Source organism: Lethenteron reissneri, chromosome 10 (genome assembly GCF_015708825.2).
Source record: "Lethenteron reissneri isolate LAM-NWPU_2019-01 chromosome 10, ASM1570882v1, whole genome shotgun sequence".
Taxonomy (NCBI): domain Eukaryota; kingdom Metazoa; phylum Chordata; class Hyperoartia; order Petromyzontiformes; family Petromyzontidae; genus Lethenteron; species Lethenteron reissneri.
Window position 1 is genome coordinate 4,217,013 of NC_083788.1, and position 18,000 is coordinate 4,235,012.

The 18,000-nt window shown below is 50.8% G+C and overlaps 1 protein-coding gene across 10 annotated transcripts in view; it reads right to left on the reverse strand.

Moving 5' to 3' along the window:
* Window positions 1–3,352: 3,352 nt before the first annotated feature.
* LOC133340865 (aspartate, glycine, lysine and serine-rich protein-like) overlaps window positions 3,353–18,000 on the reverse strand; it is a 34,111-nt gene continuing 19,463 nt past the window's right edge. For 7 of the 10 annotated variants that reach the window (XM_061549316.1, XM_061549310.1, XM_061549315.1 and 4 more), the window contains 5 exons: window positions 17,211–17,273; window positions 16,791–16,871; window positions 16,235–16,294; window positions 15,540–15,602; window positions 3,353–10,218 (listed from right to left, as the gene is read on the reverse strand). In XM_061549316.1, coding sequence (XP_061405300.1) covers window positions 9,964–10,218; window positions 15,540–15,602; window positions 16,235–16,294; window positions 16,791–16,871; window positions 17,211–17,273 — 522 coding nt within the window. In that variant the 3' untranslated portion in view covers window positions 3,353–9,963. The remainder of the gene's footprint in view (window positions 10,219–15,539; window positions 15,603–16,234; window positions 16,295–16,790; window positions 16,872–17,210; window positions 17,274–18,000) is intronic. The other 3 variants (XM_061549319.1, XM_061549317.1, XM_061549320.1) reach the window with 3 other exon arrangements.

Here is an 18,000-nt window from a genome sequence, read left to right on the forward strand (position 1 = left end):
GCAACCAGCCCTGACATCGCTCCCCAGTGGAGTCGGTGTTAGCCCTGGACAGGATTGAACTCGGGTGGAGCCGGTTCGTAGCGTGCGGCGCTACCCACCTGGGCCACTTCTCGTCACCCTCTTTGGCTGTTTACTCGACGACCCCAACATTCATATCCTTGATTCTTTCGGTAAAGTCACGTAGAAGGGAAATAATACAAAATTAAACTATTAAATTCTCACGACGTTTCGACTGCAACGCAAGCAATCGTCATCAGGTGTGAAAACCGCGGCAGGAACATTTGAAAAAAAGTGGCGGGATTTTTGAAAATAAATTTTTTTTAAAGAACATTTTAGAAAAAGTGGCGGTTTTTTTTAACCGCCAATTTTTTTTTTTAAAGAAAAGTTTAGAAAAAAGTGGCGGTTTTTTTTTAACCGCCAACTGTTTTAAAGGAAAATTTTAGAAAAAAGTGGCGGTTTTTTTAACCGCCAAACTTTTTTTAAGGAATATTTTAGAAAAAAGTGGCGGTTTTTTTTTAACCGCCAACTTTTTTAAGGAATATTTTAGAAAAAAAGTGGCGGTTTTTTTAACCGCCACTTTTTTAACGAAAATTTTATAAAAAAAAGTGGCAGTTTTTTTAACCGTCACTTTGATGATTGCTCGTGTTGCAATCGAAACGTCGTGAGAATTTAATAGTTTAATATTTTTATTACTTTATTATTTCCCTTCTACGTGACTTACCGAAAGAACCAAGAATATAATGTTCAAACACTTTACCTGTAATAGGGTTCCAATTATTGATGACAAAAAAATCATCACCGTCGGCCAAAGTTGCAGCAGGCGTCGGGGGTCGAACCCACGACTCCTGTACACCGGGCGAGGTAGTTAACATCTCCTAGCCACCGTGGCGACCCGAAGCCTTCATCCAGCAGTGGGACTGCCAACACGGCATGGGGGCATCACTGCGGGTCCCTACAAAGGTACCTGGTTGGAGGATGTGGAGCTGAGTGGACTTGCCGATGAGCGGTACCGGCGGTGTCAAGATCGGCCTCTGTGGAGGAGGAGGCTCGTGAGGGACGCTCACAACAACGAGCGGAGAGGCGGGCGGCTAAAACGCGGCGAGTTGGCACAGCTGGTGGCGTCTGCAGCCATCTCGAGTCGGTCAACCCCATGGCACCTGCAGGGTTCTGTCCCGTGACCTCCTGTCAGCGAGCCTTCGACACTCCCCGTGGCCTAAGAGTGCACCTAGCCTGGCACCAACGCCGCGGGGACGTCACCTGCTGCTGTTGTTGTTGTTGATGCCGCTTGTGTGGACTGTCCTAACTGTACGTTGACTTCGATGGTTTTCCGTGGGGGAGGTGGACCAGCGATGGACGAGTCCATGTTGGTGTCTGACAGGGGGGCGAGGGAGCGCGACTTGGACAGACCAGTCCATGTTGGCAGTTGGTGTAGGGGGGGCGAGGGAGCGCGACTTGGACAGACCAGTCCATGTTGGCAGTTGGTGTAGGGGGGCGAGGGAGCACGACTTGGACAGACCAGTCCATGTTGGCAGTTGTTGTAGGGGGGGCGAGGGAGCGCGACTTGGACAGACCAGTCCATGTTGGCAGTTGGTGTAGGGGGGCGAGGGAGCGCGACTTGGACAGACCAGTCCATGTTGGCAGTTGGTGTAGGGGGGCCAGGGAGCGCGACTTGGACAGACCAGTCCATGTTGGTAGTTGGTGTAGGGGGGGGGGGGGTTTGTTTGTACTCCCCTGGGCCACGTGACATCGTGGTGTGAATGCCCCTCCCTCTCTCTCTCTGTCTCCACGTGACATGGGGAGGAGAGGGAGTTCAAGTTCATGTATTAGTACTCTTAGTTCTTTCGGTAAAGTCACGTAGGTAAAAATGAAATTAATAAAAATAAAACAATAAAAATCACGACGTTTCGGAGGCAACGTCGTGATTTTTATTGTTTATTTTTATAAATTTCATTTTTTACCTACGTGACTTTACCGAAAGAACTAAGAGTATGAATCCTTGCAGTCACGAAAGCTTCAAATCTAGAATTCATGTATTAGGTATCTAGCCCTGTGAGCCATTCGGCTCTTGAATCGGGTGCAACCGCAACAAACAAAAAACTAAAACATGAACAAATAAAACATCTTCAAGTGAATATGTGACTATGTGCAAACAGAAAATCCAAGAAAGACAGCAAAATATTACACAAAAAACACCGTACACCAACGCTGTGTGCAAAATCCCAGTGGGATGCAAGTCAAACAACAACAACAACCACAAGACAACTTAGATTAAGGCCATCAGTCTAACTCTGTATTACAACAAACATGGCCAAACCAAAAAAACGTTTCGAAAATCACCAAAATAAAGCCATTAAAGCAATGAAACGGTGATCATAGGAACTGTGACCGAATTTTCACAATAAACGCCGGGCACGTGACAGCTGCAGCGACGAGGCTGTCCGCCTGTGGGTGGCTGCTGCAGCGCGCCAGCTGCTCTGCCCCCTCTGCCTGGAGAAGTCCTCCAAGCCCGTGGTCATCCTGCCCTGCCAGCACAACCTGTGCCGCAGGTGCGCCAACGACGCGTTCCAGGTGCTCGCCCGCACGCTCACCTGTACACTCGCCTGTACACTCGCCTGTACACTCGCCTGTACACTCGCCTGCACACTCGCCTGCACACTCACCTGTACACTCACCTGTACACTCACCTGTACTCTCACTTGCACGCTCACCTGCACGCTCACCTGCACACTCACCTGTACACTCACCTGTGCATTCACCTGTACATTCACCTGTACACTCGCCTGCACGCTCGTCCGCACGCTCACCTGTACACTCACCTGCACGCTCATCTGTACTCTCACTTGCACGCTCATCTGTACACTTGCTTCCACACTCACATGTACACTCACCTGCACGCTCACTCACATGGACACTCACTCACATGTACACTCGTACACTCACCTGTAGCTCACTCACATGTACACTCACCTACACTCGTACTCACCTGCACGCTCACACACATGTACACTCACCTACACTCACTCGTACTCACCTGCACGCTCACACACATCCACTCGTCTGCAAGCTCATCTGCACACTCACCTGTATGCTCACTCACCTGTGACACATACCTGGTAATGGCTACGTTGTCATTGTGGTGGTTGTGATGAGTTTCGTTGTTTATTCTTTCCCCCCCCCACCCCGAGTGTTGTTGTCATTGTTGTTGTTTACCATTGTTGTTTTTGGTGTTGTGGTGGCGGTGGTGCTGCCAGGGACCCCCGCGGACGCGAGGACGTGGAGCACGAGGAGCAGCAGGAGCGCGTGAACATCTCCCGCTCTTCACGAGGAGCGCATGAACATCTCCCCGCTTCTCGTGAGGGATGGGCGTAAACATCTCCCGCTTCTCCACACACCTCCATGCACCTCCACACACATCCACACATCTTCTGATTCCATCACACACCTCACATCCCCCTGACTCCAGCGCACACCTCCACACCGCTCCTCACCCCTCCACACACCTGATTCTATCCTCCACACAACAACCGCCATTCGCCACTACGTGGCGGTGACGTCACCACGATGCTTGTACCAGGCCATGTGCACCTTGAGGCCACGTGAAGTGTCGAACGCCCGCTAGCAGGTCACGGGGCAGACCCAGCAGGTGCCACGGGTCGACTGACTGAGATGACTGAGACGACTGGCTGATGCACCACCTGTGTGCCCCCTACTGTGCCAACTTGATGTGCTTTAGCCACCCGGCGCTCCGCTCGTTGTTGTGAGCGTCGCTCCTCCGCCCTCCGTTGTTGTTGGAGGGCGACTGCCTCCAACTGCCCAGTAGCATCCTTCACAAGCCTCCTCCACAGAGGCCGATCTTGACACCGCTGGTACCAGTCATCGGCAAGTCCACTCAGCTCCACATCCTCCTGTACCACGTTACTCCATCTCTTTTCTAGCCCGTGCCGCGCCCGTTTAGCCACCTCGATCCGGCCGAACAAAAGCTGTTTAGGCATGCGGTGGCTGGGCATGCGGGCTACATGGCCCAGCCAACGCAGCCTTGCCTGTTGGAGGAGCTCACCGATGGGACTTTGTCCAGATCTTTCGAGGATTTGTGAGCTTCTCACACAATCCAGCCTGGTTAAACCCAGGATTGATCGTAAGCAGGCCAACCTAAATGTTTCTAACCGGCGAAGATGCTCCATTAGGGGGGTCCACGTTTCGAAAGCGTAGAGAATGGAGGAAATGACCGTGGCCGAGAAGACCTGAAGCTTCGTGCAGAGCGACAAACCAGGTAGCTTCCACACAGCATTACGCAACCGATGAAAAGATATTGCCGCTCGACTGATTGGGAGTGAGACCTCTGCTGTTAAACCGGAGCTGGTCATGAGCACACTGCCCAGGTATGGGAAACTCTCCACTCTCTCCACTACTGCCCCATCACAGATTGGGAGTTGTGGGGGGTGGAGTGTCCGATGGTACAAAATACCCAGGCAGGTGCTTAGTTTTGGTGGGGCTGATGGTAAGGCCCCACCTCTTAGTGGCACGCTCGTTTCAGCAGCAGCGTCTCCAACTCCTCCTCTGAGTGAGCAGCGATTACCAGATCATTGGCATACATAACGTGGTTGAGCAATAGGGAGCCATCCCTTGATCGCACCCGGGCATCGATCAGCCTCCCATTATATCTGTACCAAATGGAAATTCCTCCGGTACAGCTATTGAAGGCTTCACGAACTACGTGGTCAAAATAGATGTTAAATAATGTGGGAGCCAGAGGACATCCCTGTCGCACCTCAAGGTGTACAGGGAATGTAGTTTTACCCGGGCCCGCTCACCATCATGAAGGTCCTTAATGAGCGTGAGCAGAGGGTCAGGGACTCCGAAAGCACGAAGAACAACCCAGAGCCCAGGCCTACTGATGGTATCATAGGCCTTGACCAGGTCAATAAAGCAGAGATGTAGGTCTTGTTGGAATTCCCTACACCTCTGCTGTAGCAGACGGACAGAAAATATGGCATCTGTGCAGGACCGCCCTTTCCTGAAACCGCATTGGGGCTCCGCAAGCCTCCCCTCAGCGTGTTGAGCAAGGCGATGTTGAATAATCCTTGCCAGGACCTTTCCCGGCACACTGATAGGTGAGATGCCCCTGTAGTTGTTACAGTCTGTGGATCGCCTTCAGTACTTCCTCAACAGATGGCACCTCAGCCAGCCACTCACCTCCTCACTCACCCTCACACCCCCTCACCGCTGGCGACGGATGGCGGTGGGTGATATCACGCGTACAAAAAAAAGTTTCTTTTTTTTAAATAACACAAAGTAAAACTCACGAAAGCTTCAAATCAAGATTGGCACGAAGTAAAACGTTAATGAAGCCAGTTAACAAAACAAAAAGAACACTCGTAAACGTTTCCCCTCCTCGGTTTTATTTTAATTACCAGTCAAATAAATTGTACAAAGTGTCAGCCTTCAAATCTGCCGATAACCACCATCGCCATTATTACCATCATCCCCATCCCGAGGTCGACAGAAATGAATAAGGGCCCGTCCATAAATGACGTCACGCGATTTTGGACGATTTTTGACCCGCCCCCCTCCCTTTGTCACACGGCGTCACAAAAATCAGACCCCCCCCCTCAAATGACGTCACAAAGCTCTGCCCCCACCCCCCCCAAATAAAACATGCTTCAAATCGCTTTAAACTATTGTCATTGTAGTGCGTACTTAATGTGGCGCTGCACTCTGATGTTGGAGGAGAAAACATATATTAAAAAGTCTATTTAATTAAGTAGAACGTGTTGTCTATATTTATTTAAAGTTGCACATTTATGTGACGTCACATTTCTCAAACCCCCCACCCCCTCGTCACACATCGTCACAAATGTCTGACCCCCCCCCCAGGTGCGTGACGTCATTTATGGACGGCCCCTAATACTAAATGGTGAGGCTGGACCACATGAAAGACTGAATTGCATGGCTGGAATTTACACGCGGGAGACAGGAAGAAAAGCACGTGGCCAAGACCCGGTGGTTATTTTCAACCTTGTGTTGGTCACTGCTCTAACCCCTCCCCTTGCCTGACCCAACATGGCTCTGATAAATACACGAACGATAAACACCGTCGCGACATTTTAGCCGATTGTCAATTTTGCGAGGTTTCTATCCCCCCTAACTTGGCCGAGCAACTGCGAGCGCATTCAAGGAGAGGAATTGAGCGGACGCAATGTGTGTTCACGCTCGCTGGCCACCCCCTTGGAAACCCGCACCGATGTCGATCGCTGATGTTTATGTCTCTTCTATCGTTCTCGGTGACCATGTGGATCAAAGTAAAAAAAATAAAAAATCGGAGTTATTTTTCTATGACCAAATTCGCACGTTGGGTTATTCGCCGATGACTCTCGCGTGCGATATCATTTCACAGGTTTGTATACATCACCTCGCGTACCTCCTGGGGTCCACGTAAGAAGCACTGGATTAGAGGATGTGGTCAGATTATCGAAACGGCATTCGATGTTGCAAGCACAGCAGAACCTCTCTTAAAGACGGTGATTTGTTCACACGAAACCGGTCATTCAGCGATTTGGGCGTTAAGCGAGTACAGGAAATACACTCTCGTTCCGATAGCATGGAAAGTTACCCCTATTTCACCCCAAAAAAGTACTTTACAATGGATTGTAATACCTAAACACATTCAATGAAACACGGTTAATCAATGCATTAATATTTACTGTACCTACAACAACCCGTCGTTAACAGAGGAATGGTCGGTAAGTGAACACATTGGGCTCTATGGAGGCACTACACTACTTTACACTACACTATACACTACACTACTATAAACTACACTATACACTACTCATTGGGTTCTATGGAGGCACTACACTACTTTACACTACACTACTATACACTACACTACTATACACTACTATACACTACACTATGCACTACTATACACTACACTATACACACTACCATACACTACACTACTATACACTACACTACACACTACACTACTCTACACTACTATACACTACACTACTATACACTACACTATACACTACTATACACTACACTATACACTACATTATACACTACACTACTCTACACTACCATACACTACACTACTATACACTACACTACCATACCCTACTATACACTACACTATACACTACACTAATCTACACTACCATACACTACACTACTATACACTACACTATACACTACACATCGGGCTCTATGGAGGCATGTTGTTAAGTGATTAGTCGTGAACAGGGCTGGTCGTTCAAGAAGGGCTCTACCGTCAATGGGGCTATGGGCACGACGCGCCACGGCCACCAAGGGATGACGGCCGACGGTCAACAATAATTACAGAGTGGCAGACCCGAGGAGACGGAGCGTGCGCGCGAGAGAGGGGACGTCGGTCCGCGGAGACGAAGCGACGAAATCGTTCCGTGTGCTGGTGCCGGGCGGATTTATTCCATCGGAGGAATCGCGTGGGATGCCGGGGAAGATTCGACGGGCCTTGATCCAGCGTGTGGATTGCCCGTGCCCGCGACGGTGATGGTGCTGAAGGCTGGACAACTCTGTAAGGTGTCAACGTTAAGCGCTTTTTTATTTCCACTGCGGATACACTCTGCTGGTCCCCGCCCAGAGGAATGTGGAATTTCCACTGACGGATAAGGAGGCCTGCGCCAGGCTCGTTTGAAAGCGCGGGAGGAGACTGGATTGTTGTCAACTCCCCCTTCGTCGATCCACTGCTGGATGAAGGCCTCTCCCTGCCGTGTCGGCCGTGTCGGCGTCGTCCGAGCGACCGTACTTCACCGCGCTGGCAAAGGCGAACGGGGGAAAGCCCAGAACCGGTTCGGATATCCCACTGATATTAGCTGTGGCTGGGAATCGAACTCGGGGAGGCCAGGTTAGTAGGATAATAGCGCTGCGCCACCACTCCCACCAATATATGGTACGAATGCATTATATGTTCAGAGTATATACAGGAACAATAACCTTGCACAACAAGTTAAACATAACAACAGCCAGCGAGAGGAAGGAGTACTTTGCCCGCTAAACATTGCGCTAATGGTACCATGGGTTACAGAGCGCCTGGATGGCACCACTGAGATCCTGGGCTCACAGAGGTAGGATGGAGCGTGGAGGGGAGTGGAGTGAGATGAGAGGGGAGAGGTAGGAGAGTGCGTGGAGGGGAGTAGAGTGAGATGAGAGGGGAGAGGTAGGAGAGTGCGTGGAGGGGAGTAGAGTGAGATGAGAGGGGAGAGGCAGGAGAGTTCGTGGAGGGGAGGAGAGCGAGATGGGAGGGGAGGAGCAGACAGGAGTGAGGTCCACAAAGGATCTTGAAGGCGGTAAGTCAAATCTTCAAATAGATCATGGATTGGATTGGGATCCAGTGGATGGATTGGATTGGGATCCAGTGGAGGGATCGAAATATCGGGCGATCTTAAACTACAAGAACTTCCCAAGGAGTATTTCCTCCCATCTCGTGACACAACCCCAACAACCCATTTAGAGTATGCTTGTAAATAAACGTTTAAAATCACATTAACAATCAATCGGAAAAAAAATCCATTACGATCCTGTGCGTCACCTTATGCGGACTCTCCGACGAGCAGGGGAGTAATGCTCCACATTCAATAAAAAACGCCGCCAATCCAGTGAGGTCAGCGAGCCACGTACAAAAAAATATAAACTGTTGCAGCACGATGTCCGACGTTTCGCTCCACGAGGCTAGGAACCTTCTAGGGGAACCGAATCCGAACACTCATGGGAGAGGCAAAATAGCAAAGCCGAGTAAAGGCAGCTAGTCGTAGCCAAGGCCGCTAGGCCGAGTCAAGGCAGCCATGCCTAGCCAACACAGCCAGGCCGAGCCAAGGCATCGAAGCCTGGTCAAGGCAGCCAAGGTTACGCTGAGAACAAGAACAATTACAACAAGCTGTTAAAAATATGATACGCCTACGGTGCTTAACATTTGACCGGTTGTGCAGCCGGTAGATTTCACACAATTCGGCCAGTTTGCACAGGGGTAGTGATTGTATTACCGGTTAACAGCCACCATCCGCACCCGGTGTTTAAAAACTTGGCTCCAAATGCCTCTGTGGCGTCACCGTTTCGCTGTGGCGTCATCGCTCGCCGTGACGTCATCGCTCGCCGTGACGTCATCGCTCGCCGTGACGTCGCCGTTCGCTGTGACGTCATTGTTCGCTGCAAGGGTCTGCACGTTTACTGGGCCGCCCCCCCCCCCCCCCCCCGGTTTTGGTTTCACGGCTCGCGATGACCTACGCTGGACACCAGCATTCTTCATTGCAAGGCCACTAGCGCCCGCCCCTCCCCCCTGGACAATACCCCTCATCACAGAGGTCGCAACCGGGTACCCGATACCCGTACCCTACCCGATACCCGGCTACCCGTTTGCGACCCTGGTGCGGCCGGGTACGGGTAAGGAATCAAAACCCGTTTGCGACCTCTGCCTCATCATTGTCATCGTGCTGCTGTCAAACACCCAGTGGGTTTCATGTGTGGCGGCCCTCACACACACACACACCGATGATGTCTTACCGGCGAAAGTCCCCCCCCCTCTGAAAATCAGTGAAGGGGGTCCCCCCGCACCTCCGATTAGCACGTTTGGCTACGTTCGGTGCGAATCGAAGTCCTACAGCAGACCTTCACGCACACGAGGGTCACTGGACAAAAAACTGAAGCGCAAAACGGCTATAAAAACAACGCCGTGACACTCCTCCAACTGGGTGTTGGGGGAGAGAAAATGGGTGCGAGGCCACCGTGTGTGGTGTGTGTATGAAGGAAGTTGGGTTAGTCAACATCTATGGAGATATTACAGTGGAGGGCAGCTAATTGGTCCGGGCAGAGACACATGCCGGTCAGTCGGATACGTGACGTTGTACCGTACACGTGTTTGTTTTCTATCGCCCCCCCCCTCCCCCTCCAACGTTTAAACAAATAAGAACACTAAAATGGCCCTTCTTAAATTTTCGTGGTTAAATCCGCATGTGCTTCGGCGTGGCTCTCATTGGTGCGGCTGTGACTGCCGCCGCCGTCGCCACCATCCGCGCCACCCTTGATACGGTACTCGCCAGGCTCCGCGTAATCCTTGCCCCGGTTGCCCTGGAGCCTTCGCATCGGCGGGGACGCTGCACCACCGCCGCCGCCGCCGCCGCCGCCATCATCGTCTTTGGACCGCTGGCTCATCGTGCGCACCTTGGTGTACATCGCCTCGATCTGCAAACGAGCGAGTGGGGGTGGGGGGGGGGTCAGCGAATCTGGGGCGCCGTGGTGGCTGGGAGATGTTGACAACCTCGCCTGGTTCGCAAGGAGGTCGTGGGTTCGATGCCAACCAGAGGTCACAACCGGGTACCCGATACCCGTACCCTACCCGATACCCGGCTACCCGTACCCGGCCGGGTACGGGTACGGGTACCCGTTTGCGACCCTGGTGCGGCCGGGTACGGGTAGGCCGTGAGTCACTGGTGAGTAACTGTTTGTCACTCATTTCCCAACGACTCATCTCTTCTCACAGTTTAAGTTCCTAGAATCAACCCACCCGCGCCTGCAACATGGCTTCATCCCAGAGGTCGCAATTGGGTATCCGATACCCGTACCCTACCCGATACCCGGCTACCCGTACCCGGCCGGGTACGGGTACCCGTTTGCGACCCTGGTGCGGCCGGGTACGGGTACGGGTAGACCGTGAGTCACTGGTGAGTAACTGTTTGTCACTCATTTCCCAACGTCTCGTCTCTTCTCACAATTCAAGTTCCTAGAATCAACCCACCCGCGCCTGCAACATGGCTTCATCCCAGAGGTCGCAATTGGGTATCCGATACCCGTACCCTACCCAATACCCGGTTACCCGTACCCGGCCGGGTATCGGGTAGGGTACGGGTAACCCGTACCCGTACCCGGTCGTTTGCGACCCTGGTGCGGCCGGGTACGGGTAAGGAATCAAAACCCGTTTGCGATCTCTGATGCCAACCCTGACACCTGCTGTATATTTGGCGTTTGCATGCGTGTCTCTCTCCCTCTCCCCCCGTGGTCGCGTGCATCTTTGTCGGGGTCCTCTGGGTTTTTCACCTCCACATTTATGAATCGACGTCGCGCGTTTCAGAGTATTTGGCTGCTGCGATAGATTTCACGCGATGATGAGAAGCCACTTTCGTTGAGTTGTCATTCCTGACGGCCACGTAGCTTCTGATAAAGGAGCTACGCAGTTCAGCGGGGCCTTATCTGGTCAAATAAAAATTCTTTCGTAAACGGGGAAAATCCGGTTCGCGATTGCTTTTCTCTTGGGTTGGGTCACCGCGTGAAAATGTTATGTCATAAAACCCTCCCCTCCACCCGACACGGCTGACTTTTATTTATTCATATTTAATATTTATTTTCATTGAGGCAATGCGCGGGCCCGTGACATCACGTAGTGACGCACGCGTACACACCGTCAACATCAGCCAAAAAGCAGGGGGTAGAAAAGTTGGGCGACAGGGCCCATTTTAATAAACGCGTCGGGAGTGAGTGGGCGAGTGCCCAAATGTATTATTAGTGCTGTAGCAGGAGCAGCAGCAGCACCACCGGTGGACGTTTGAAGTTTGTCGTTGTTGACGGAGGGCGACCTCGCAACGTTTTGAACGCGCGACGACGCTTCGCTGGAGGTTAAAATCCAGCGTCGTCGGCACGAGTTCAAGGGTCAAATGAACGCTCGACTCGACTCGCAGGAGATTTGAAAATCCGGCTTCCTTACCCGCGCGCGATGCACCACAACGTAATGGAGGCCAGCCGATTTCCACCGATCGCTCAATAGATTCACCCAATTGCACTAACCTAACCTGACGTTACAAATCGGATCAGTACTTCGTCGCACAGACCCACAGAGGTGCGTCAAGTTACATGGAGACCCATAGAGATAGGTAGAGACTTTCGATTTAAAGCTTTCGTGACTGCAGGGATTCATCTTCTTGGTTCTTTTGGTAAAGTCACGTAGAAGGGAAATAATAAAATACAATTCTCACGACGTTTCGGCCACAACGCAAGCAGCCGTCCTCAGGTGAAGAACAGGGCTGTCGGAAAGACAGCGTCTCATTCAGCGTCTCATTCAGACGCTGTCTTTCCGACAGCCCTGTTCTTCACCTGAGGACGGCTGCTTGCATTGTGGCCGAAACGTCGTGAGAATTGTATTTTATTATGTTTTATTTGTATTATTTTATTATTTCCCTTCTACGTGACTTTACCGAAAGAACCAAGAAGATACGTAGAAACGTGTAGGGGCCCATAGAGACACACTGAGATAGAGACTCAGAGAGATATGTATAGACTTGTACAGATACACATTAGATGATAAGACACACAGCAGTGCAATGTGGCCATGCAACCCATACTAAACCAACCCCGTATAATAAACCACTTTAGTCAGCACTTCCTCAATGGAGGAGGAACAGCAATCTATGTAGATACATTGAACTTCTTTCGCGCCGTACGTAACCAAACGCGCTAATAAGGTGCGCGGGAAGGATAAACTACACGCAAGAAGCATATTCTTGCTTCTTTCGGTAAAGTCACGTGGAAGGGAAATAATAAAATAATAAGAATTCAACTATAAAATTCCCACGACGTTTCGATTGCAACACAAGCAATCATCATCAGGTGTGAAAACCACAGCAAGAAATGTTTTCTTGAGAATTTTGTTTTTTATTTTTACTATTTTATTATTTCCCTTCTCCGTGACTTTACCGAAAGAACCAAGAATAGGAATCCCTGCAGTCACGAAAGCTTGAAATCGAAACACAAAGAGCAGTTCTAAAGAAATGAGTTTGTCAATATAGATGATGATGATGATTTTAAACTTCATGGATCCAGTGGCTACCTAATCACAGAAGGGAGGGCGTTCCAGACGGCCACAGAAGCGAGGTTGAACGCGCTCGATGCGGTGAAAAGGACAAGAACTCTCTCTTTTTTCTTCTTGGTTCTTTCGGTAAAGTCACGTAGAAAGAATTTAATAAAATAATAAAAATAAAACATAATAAAATAATTCTCACGACGTTTCGGCCACAACGCAAGTAGCTGTCTTCAGGTGAAAAACAGGTCTGTCAAGGAGCCAGAATCTGAACGTCGTGAGAATTATTTTATTATGTTTTATTTTTATTATTTTATTAAATTCTTTCTACGTGACTTTACCGAAGGAACCAAGAAGATGAATCCCTGCAGTCACGAAAGCTTTAAATCGAAACTATCTCTTTCTCTAATAGGGGTTTTCCCCTTTTTTCTGGAAACAAAACTGACACCTTTTGGAAGGAATCATGCTTACATTAACCACAATACTTGCAGTCAAATGCAAACAAAAAACAATACTCTGATAATTTATGCATTGTCTTTGAAATTGATTGGTCCACACCAGAGGCAGCTTTCTTTAGAGCCTTGTCTCATATGGTGTTCGACCAGATGACGCCAAAAGGCGCACTCTCTTTCTCGTGAAGTCCTCTCGTCATGGGCAGCAGACTGCCTTTTGTGTTTAGTTTGGCGTCCTTCTCCCGCACCTCGCCTTAGCGTGGTTGGTTACGTACAGTGCAAAACAACTTCAACGTGCATACACTATACACTACAATACACACTACACTATATACACCAAAGAGACAAAGATCCCCCGTATAGCCTGTAACAGACTGTTGGGGCAAGTGCTGTTAGCAAGCACCGAAAAGGCCGGCACGGCACACGAGGGGGTAGGTGGCCAATACCACGCCCGGCCGCCTTTGTCTCCCCAGTGGCGATGTTTTACACATCGCACCAGGTAGTCATTTGAGGCTGAGTCGACCTAGGGGAGGCCCAGGACCGGTTCAGATAATCGCCACCGGTTGTTGGCCGTGAGCGGGAATCGAACTCGGGTCGCCAGGTTTGTAGCGCAGCGCGCTAACCACTTCACTACCGCTCCCCACTACACCGTACACTACGATACACTACATTATACACTACACTGCTATACACTACACCACTATACTAATTTGAAAATTATTTTTAAATCCTTTATATTAAGTTCACTTGCTTGCTTGCTTGCGCGCTTACGACCGTGCAAATCTTTCGGTCGTTTTTAACCCACTTCCCGTGATCCAATCGAGCTGACATTTTGCACACAGACTCGTTGTGTGTGACAATTCATTTTCGTGAAAAAAAATGTCCCAAATTTTACACTTTTTAGGAAAATTTTTATTATATTTAATTACCAATTGCTTAATACTGGCAGACAATCATCTGACCCATAGGTGGCAGCCATCTCAAGCCAGAGGACGAAAGGACTCTAGCCGCCACGCATATAAAGGATTTACAGTGAAAAACTTTGTTTTTACGGGTTATTTTTTTAAGGTTAGAACTGCCTTTTGTGTTTGGTTTGTTGTCTTTCCCCCGCACCTGCGATTAGCACGGTTGGCTGCCAAAGGTGCAAAACAAGTTCACTTGTGCATCCTGAACCGCATTGCTGATGCAATCTTGCGCAAGAATAGAATGTAACAAAATTTTTTTTTAAACGACTCATTAACACCGTGTAGCTTCGAGGCAAAATATACAGCAGGTGACGTTTCGGGATATGGTCCTACTCCATCGCACGCAACTATACGACACAAGTGGAGGGCTGAGCGATTGACCATGGAGGCCGTGATGACGATTGCATTTTTTTCTTTAACGATTCAAGTTTTTTTAATAAAAAAATTGCCATTTCAACAGTTGAGTGTGAGTAGCTCTTGCGTAACAAGACGAACCAGACCGGTCACAGATGGGGTCTCGGAGATAAATCATGAGCTTGGAATTTTGAGCATGTACGTACGTTGCATTTCTTTCGCACCGTACGTAGCTAACCGAGGTGTGCGGGGGAATGCCAAAAACGATAACACAACAACAACAATCAGTTTCGACTGAAAGCTTTCGTGACTGCAGGGATTCATTTTCTTGGTTCTTTCGGTAAAGTCACGTAGAAGGGAAATAATAAAATAATAAAAATAGAACATAATAAAATACAATTCTCACGACGTTTCGGCCACAACGCAAGCAGCCATCCTCAGGTGAAGAACAGGTCTGTCGGAATGACAGCGTCTCATTCAGCGTCTCATTCAGACGCTGTCTTTCCGACAGACCTGTTCTTCACCTAAGGACGGCTGCTTGCGTTGTGGCCGAAACGTCGTGAGAATTGTATTCTATAATGTTTAATTTTTATTATTTTATTATTTCCCTTCTACGTGACTTTACCAAAAGAACCAAGGAGTATCTTGGTTCTTTCAGCGTCCGAATGTCTTTCCGACAGCCCTGTTCTTCACCTGAGGACAGCTGCTTGCGTTGTGGCCGAAACGTCCTGAGAATTGTATTTGATCATGTTCTATTTTAATTATTTTATTATTTCTCTTCTACGTGACTTTACCGAAAGAACCAAGAAAACAACAATCAGTTCTCAAGACACGCGTGCTCTCATCGAGCGCCTATCAAGGCGCGGCACAGAACCCGCCGGCGTGAAACCCCTGAACCTTCGCACCGACACCACCGCAAGCCGTCAAAAAGAGTGCAGTACTGACCTCTTCGGGGGTCAGAAACGGGTCCTGTTCCACCGTGCGGTAGTTCACCTCGTCCGTCACCTCCTGCAACGCGCACGCGACAATCGCATCGGGAGGTGAGGACAAGCGTCTAGGGGTTGGGCACGCAAAGTGACGCTTGTTTAAACCCCCCAGAGAAGGGGTGGGCTGACACGGTTCACAGGACGGCGTGCGCCAGAGTGGACTTGCCGATGATCGGTACCGGCAGTGTCAAGCTCGGCCTCAGTGGAGGAGGCTCGTGAAGGACGCTGCTGCTGCTGGGCAGTTGGAGGCAATCGCCCTCCAACAACAACGGAGGGCGGAGAGGAGCGACGCTCGCAACAACGAGCAGAGCGCCGGGGCGGATAAAACGCAGCGAGTTGCCGCAGCAGGGAGTACAGGCGGTGAAGCTGCCAGTCATCTCGTTGAGTCGAGCCATGGCACCCGAGTCTCTCCCATGACCTCCTGCCAGCAGTGCGCCTTCAACGCTTCACGTGGCTTTACAACTTGACCCAGCCTGGTGTGAATACTGTCGCGATGTCACCAGTCGGCGGCGAACGACCACCCTCCCCGCCACTTCCCCCCCCCGTCACCCCACGTCACCCCCCACCACCCCCCCACCACCCCCCCACCACTACTCCACCCCCCCACGCCACGATGAAGCCACCGCAGCCCGTGTGAGTGTGGGATGTCGCTACCGTGTGGTGGCGTTTCGGTGTCTCCGCCACGGCCAAATGCGATCCCCGCCGAGATGACATCTACAACATCGACAATATCAACAACATCAACATCAACAACATCAACAACATCAACATCAACAACATCGACAACATCGACACATCGACAACAACGACAACATCAACAACGACAACATCAACAACATCAACAACATCAACAACATCAACAACAACATCGACAACATCGACAACATCAACAACATCAACAACAACATCGACAACATCAACAACATCAACAATATCAACATCAACAACATCAAGAACAGCAACAACATCAACATCGACAACATCAACAACATCAACAACATCAACAATATCAACAACAACATCAACAACATCAACATCGACAACATCAAAAACATCAACAACATCAACAATATCAACATCAACAACATCAACAACATCAACAATATCGACAACATCAACATCAACAACAACATCAACAACAACAACAACGACGACGGGAGCGCCCAGCGATGGACCAGCAAAGCGCCAGCGATGTTGCGACGTTTACTACCTCGCCCGGTGTGCAGGAGTCTTCGTGTTCTCCCGGCGGTCGCGTGGATTCTTCTCCAGCTCCTCCGGCTTTACCCTCCTCCTGGGTAAACGGGGGTCATAGCAAAAGATAACAAATAGATATCGTTACTCGTCAGCTCGTTAGATGAAACATGAACACAGCCGGTTCAGCGCGTAGACATGCACTAGACGCCGGGCGTTTTTTGTATTTGGCCACGAAAAATGTTCACGCGGTGATAAGCCACTTTCGTTGAGCCGTCATGATTTGTGATAGCCAGGCCGCTTGTGAAAAATAAAATGAAAATGCTTTAGCGTTAGCACAAATTGGGGGGTGGTGGGGGTGGTGGGGGGTGAGGGGGTTCTTTGCCCGACCCCTCACCCCCCCATCACCACCACCGCCACCACCAGCACGAGGCAGCACCTGTGAGTAGCTGGATCCCGCACGCACGGTGAACCGGTGCAGGAAGTCGGAGGCAGTTCCACCCTGGGGACACGGAGACACAGGGACATGGGGACACGAGGACACGGGGACACGGGGACACGGGGACATGGGGACACGGGGACACGGAGACACAGGGACATGGGGACACGGGGACATGGGGACACGGGGACATTGGGATACTACGGGCATACGGGGACGCAGAGATGTGGGGATACAGAGACACGGGGACACGGAGACATGGGGACACGGAGACACGGGGACACGGGGACACGGAGACACGGGGACACGGGGACACGGGGACACGGGGACACGGAGACACGGGGACACGGGGACACGGGGACACGGGGACATGGGGATACTACGGGCATACGGGGACGCAGAGATGTGGGGACATGGAGACACGGGGACACGGGGACACGGGGACATGGGGATACGGAGACACGGGGACACGGGGACATGGAAACACGGGGACACGGGGACATGGGGACACGGGGACACGGGGACACGGGGACTTGGAGACACGGGGACACGGGGACACGGGGACACGGGGACTTGGGGACACGGGGACATGGGGACTTGGGGACACGGGGGCTTGGGGACACGGGGACTTGGGGACACGGGGACACGGGGACACTACGGGCATACGGGGACGCAGAGTTGTGGGGACACGGGGATACGGAGACACGGGGACATGGGGGCACGGGGACACAGGGACACTGAGAAACAGGGACACAGGGACGTGGGGACACAGGGATATATGGACAAAGAG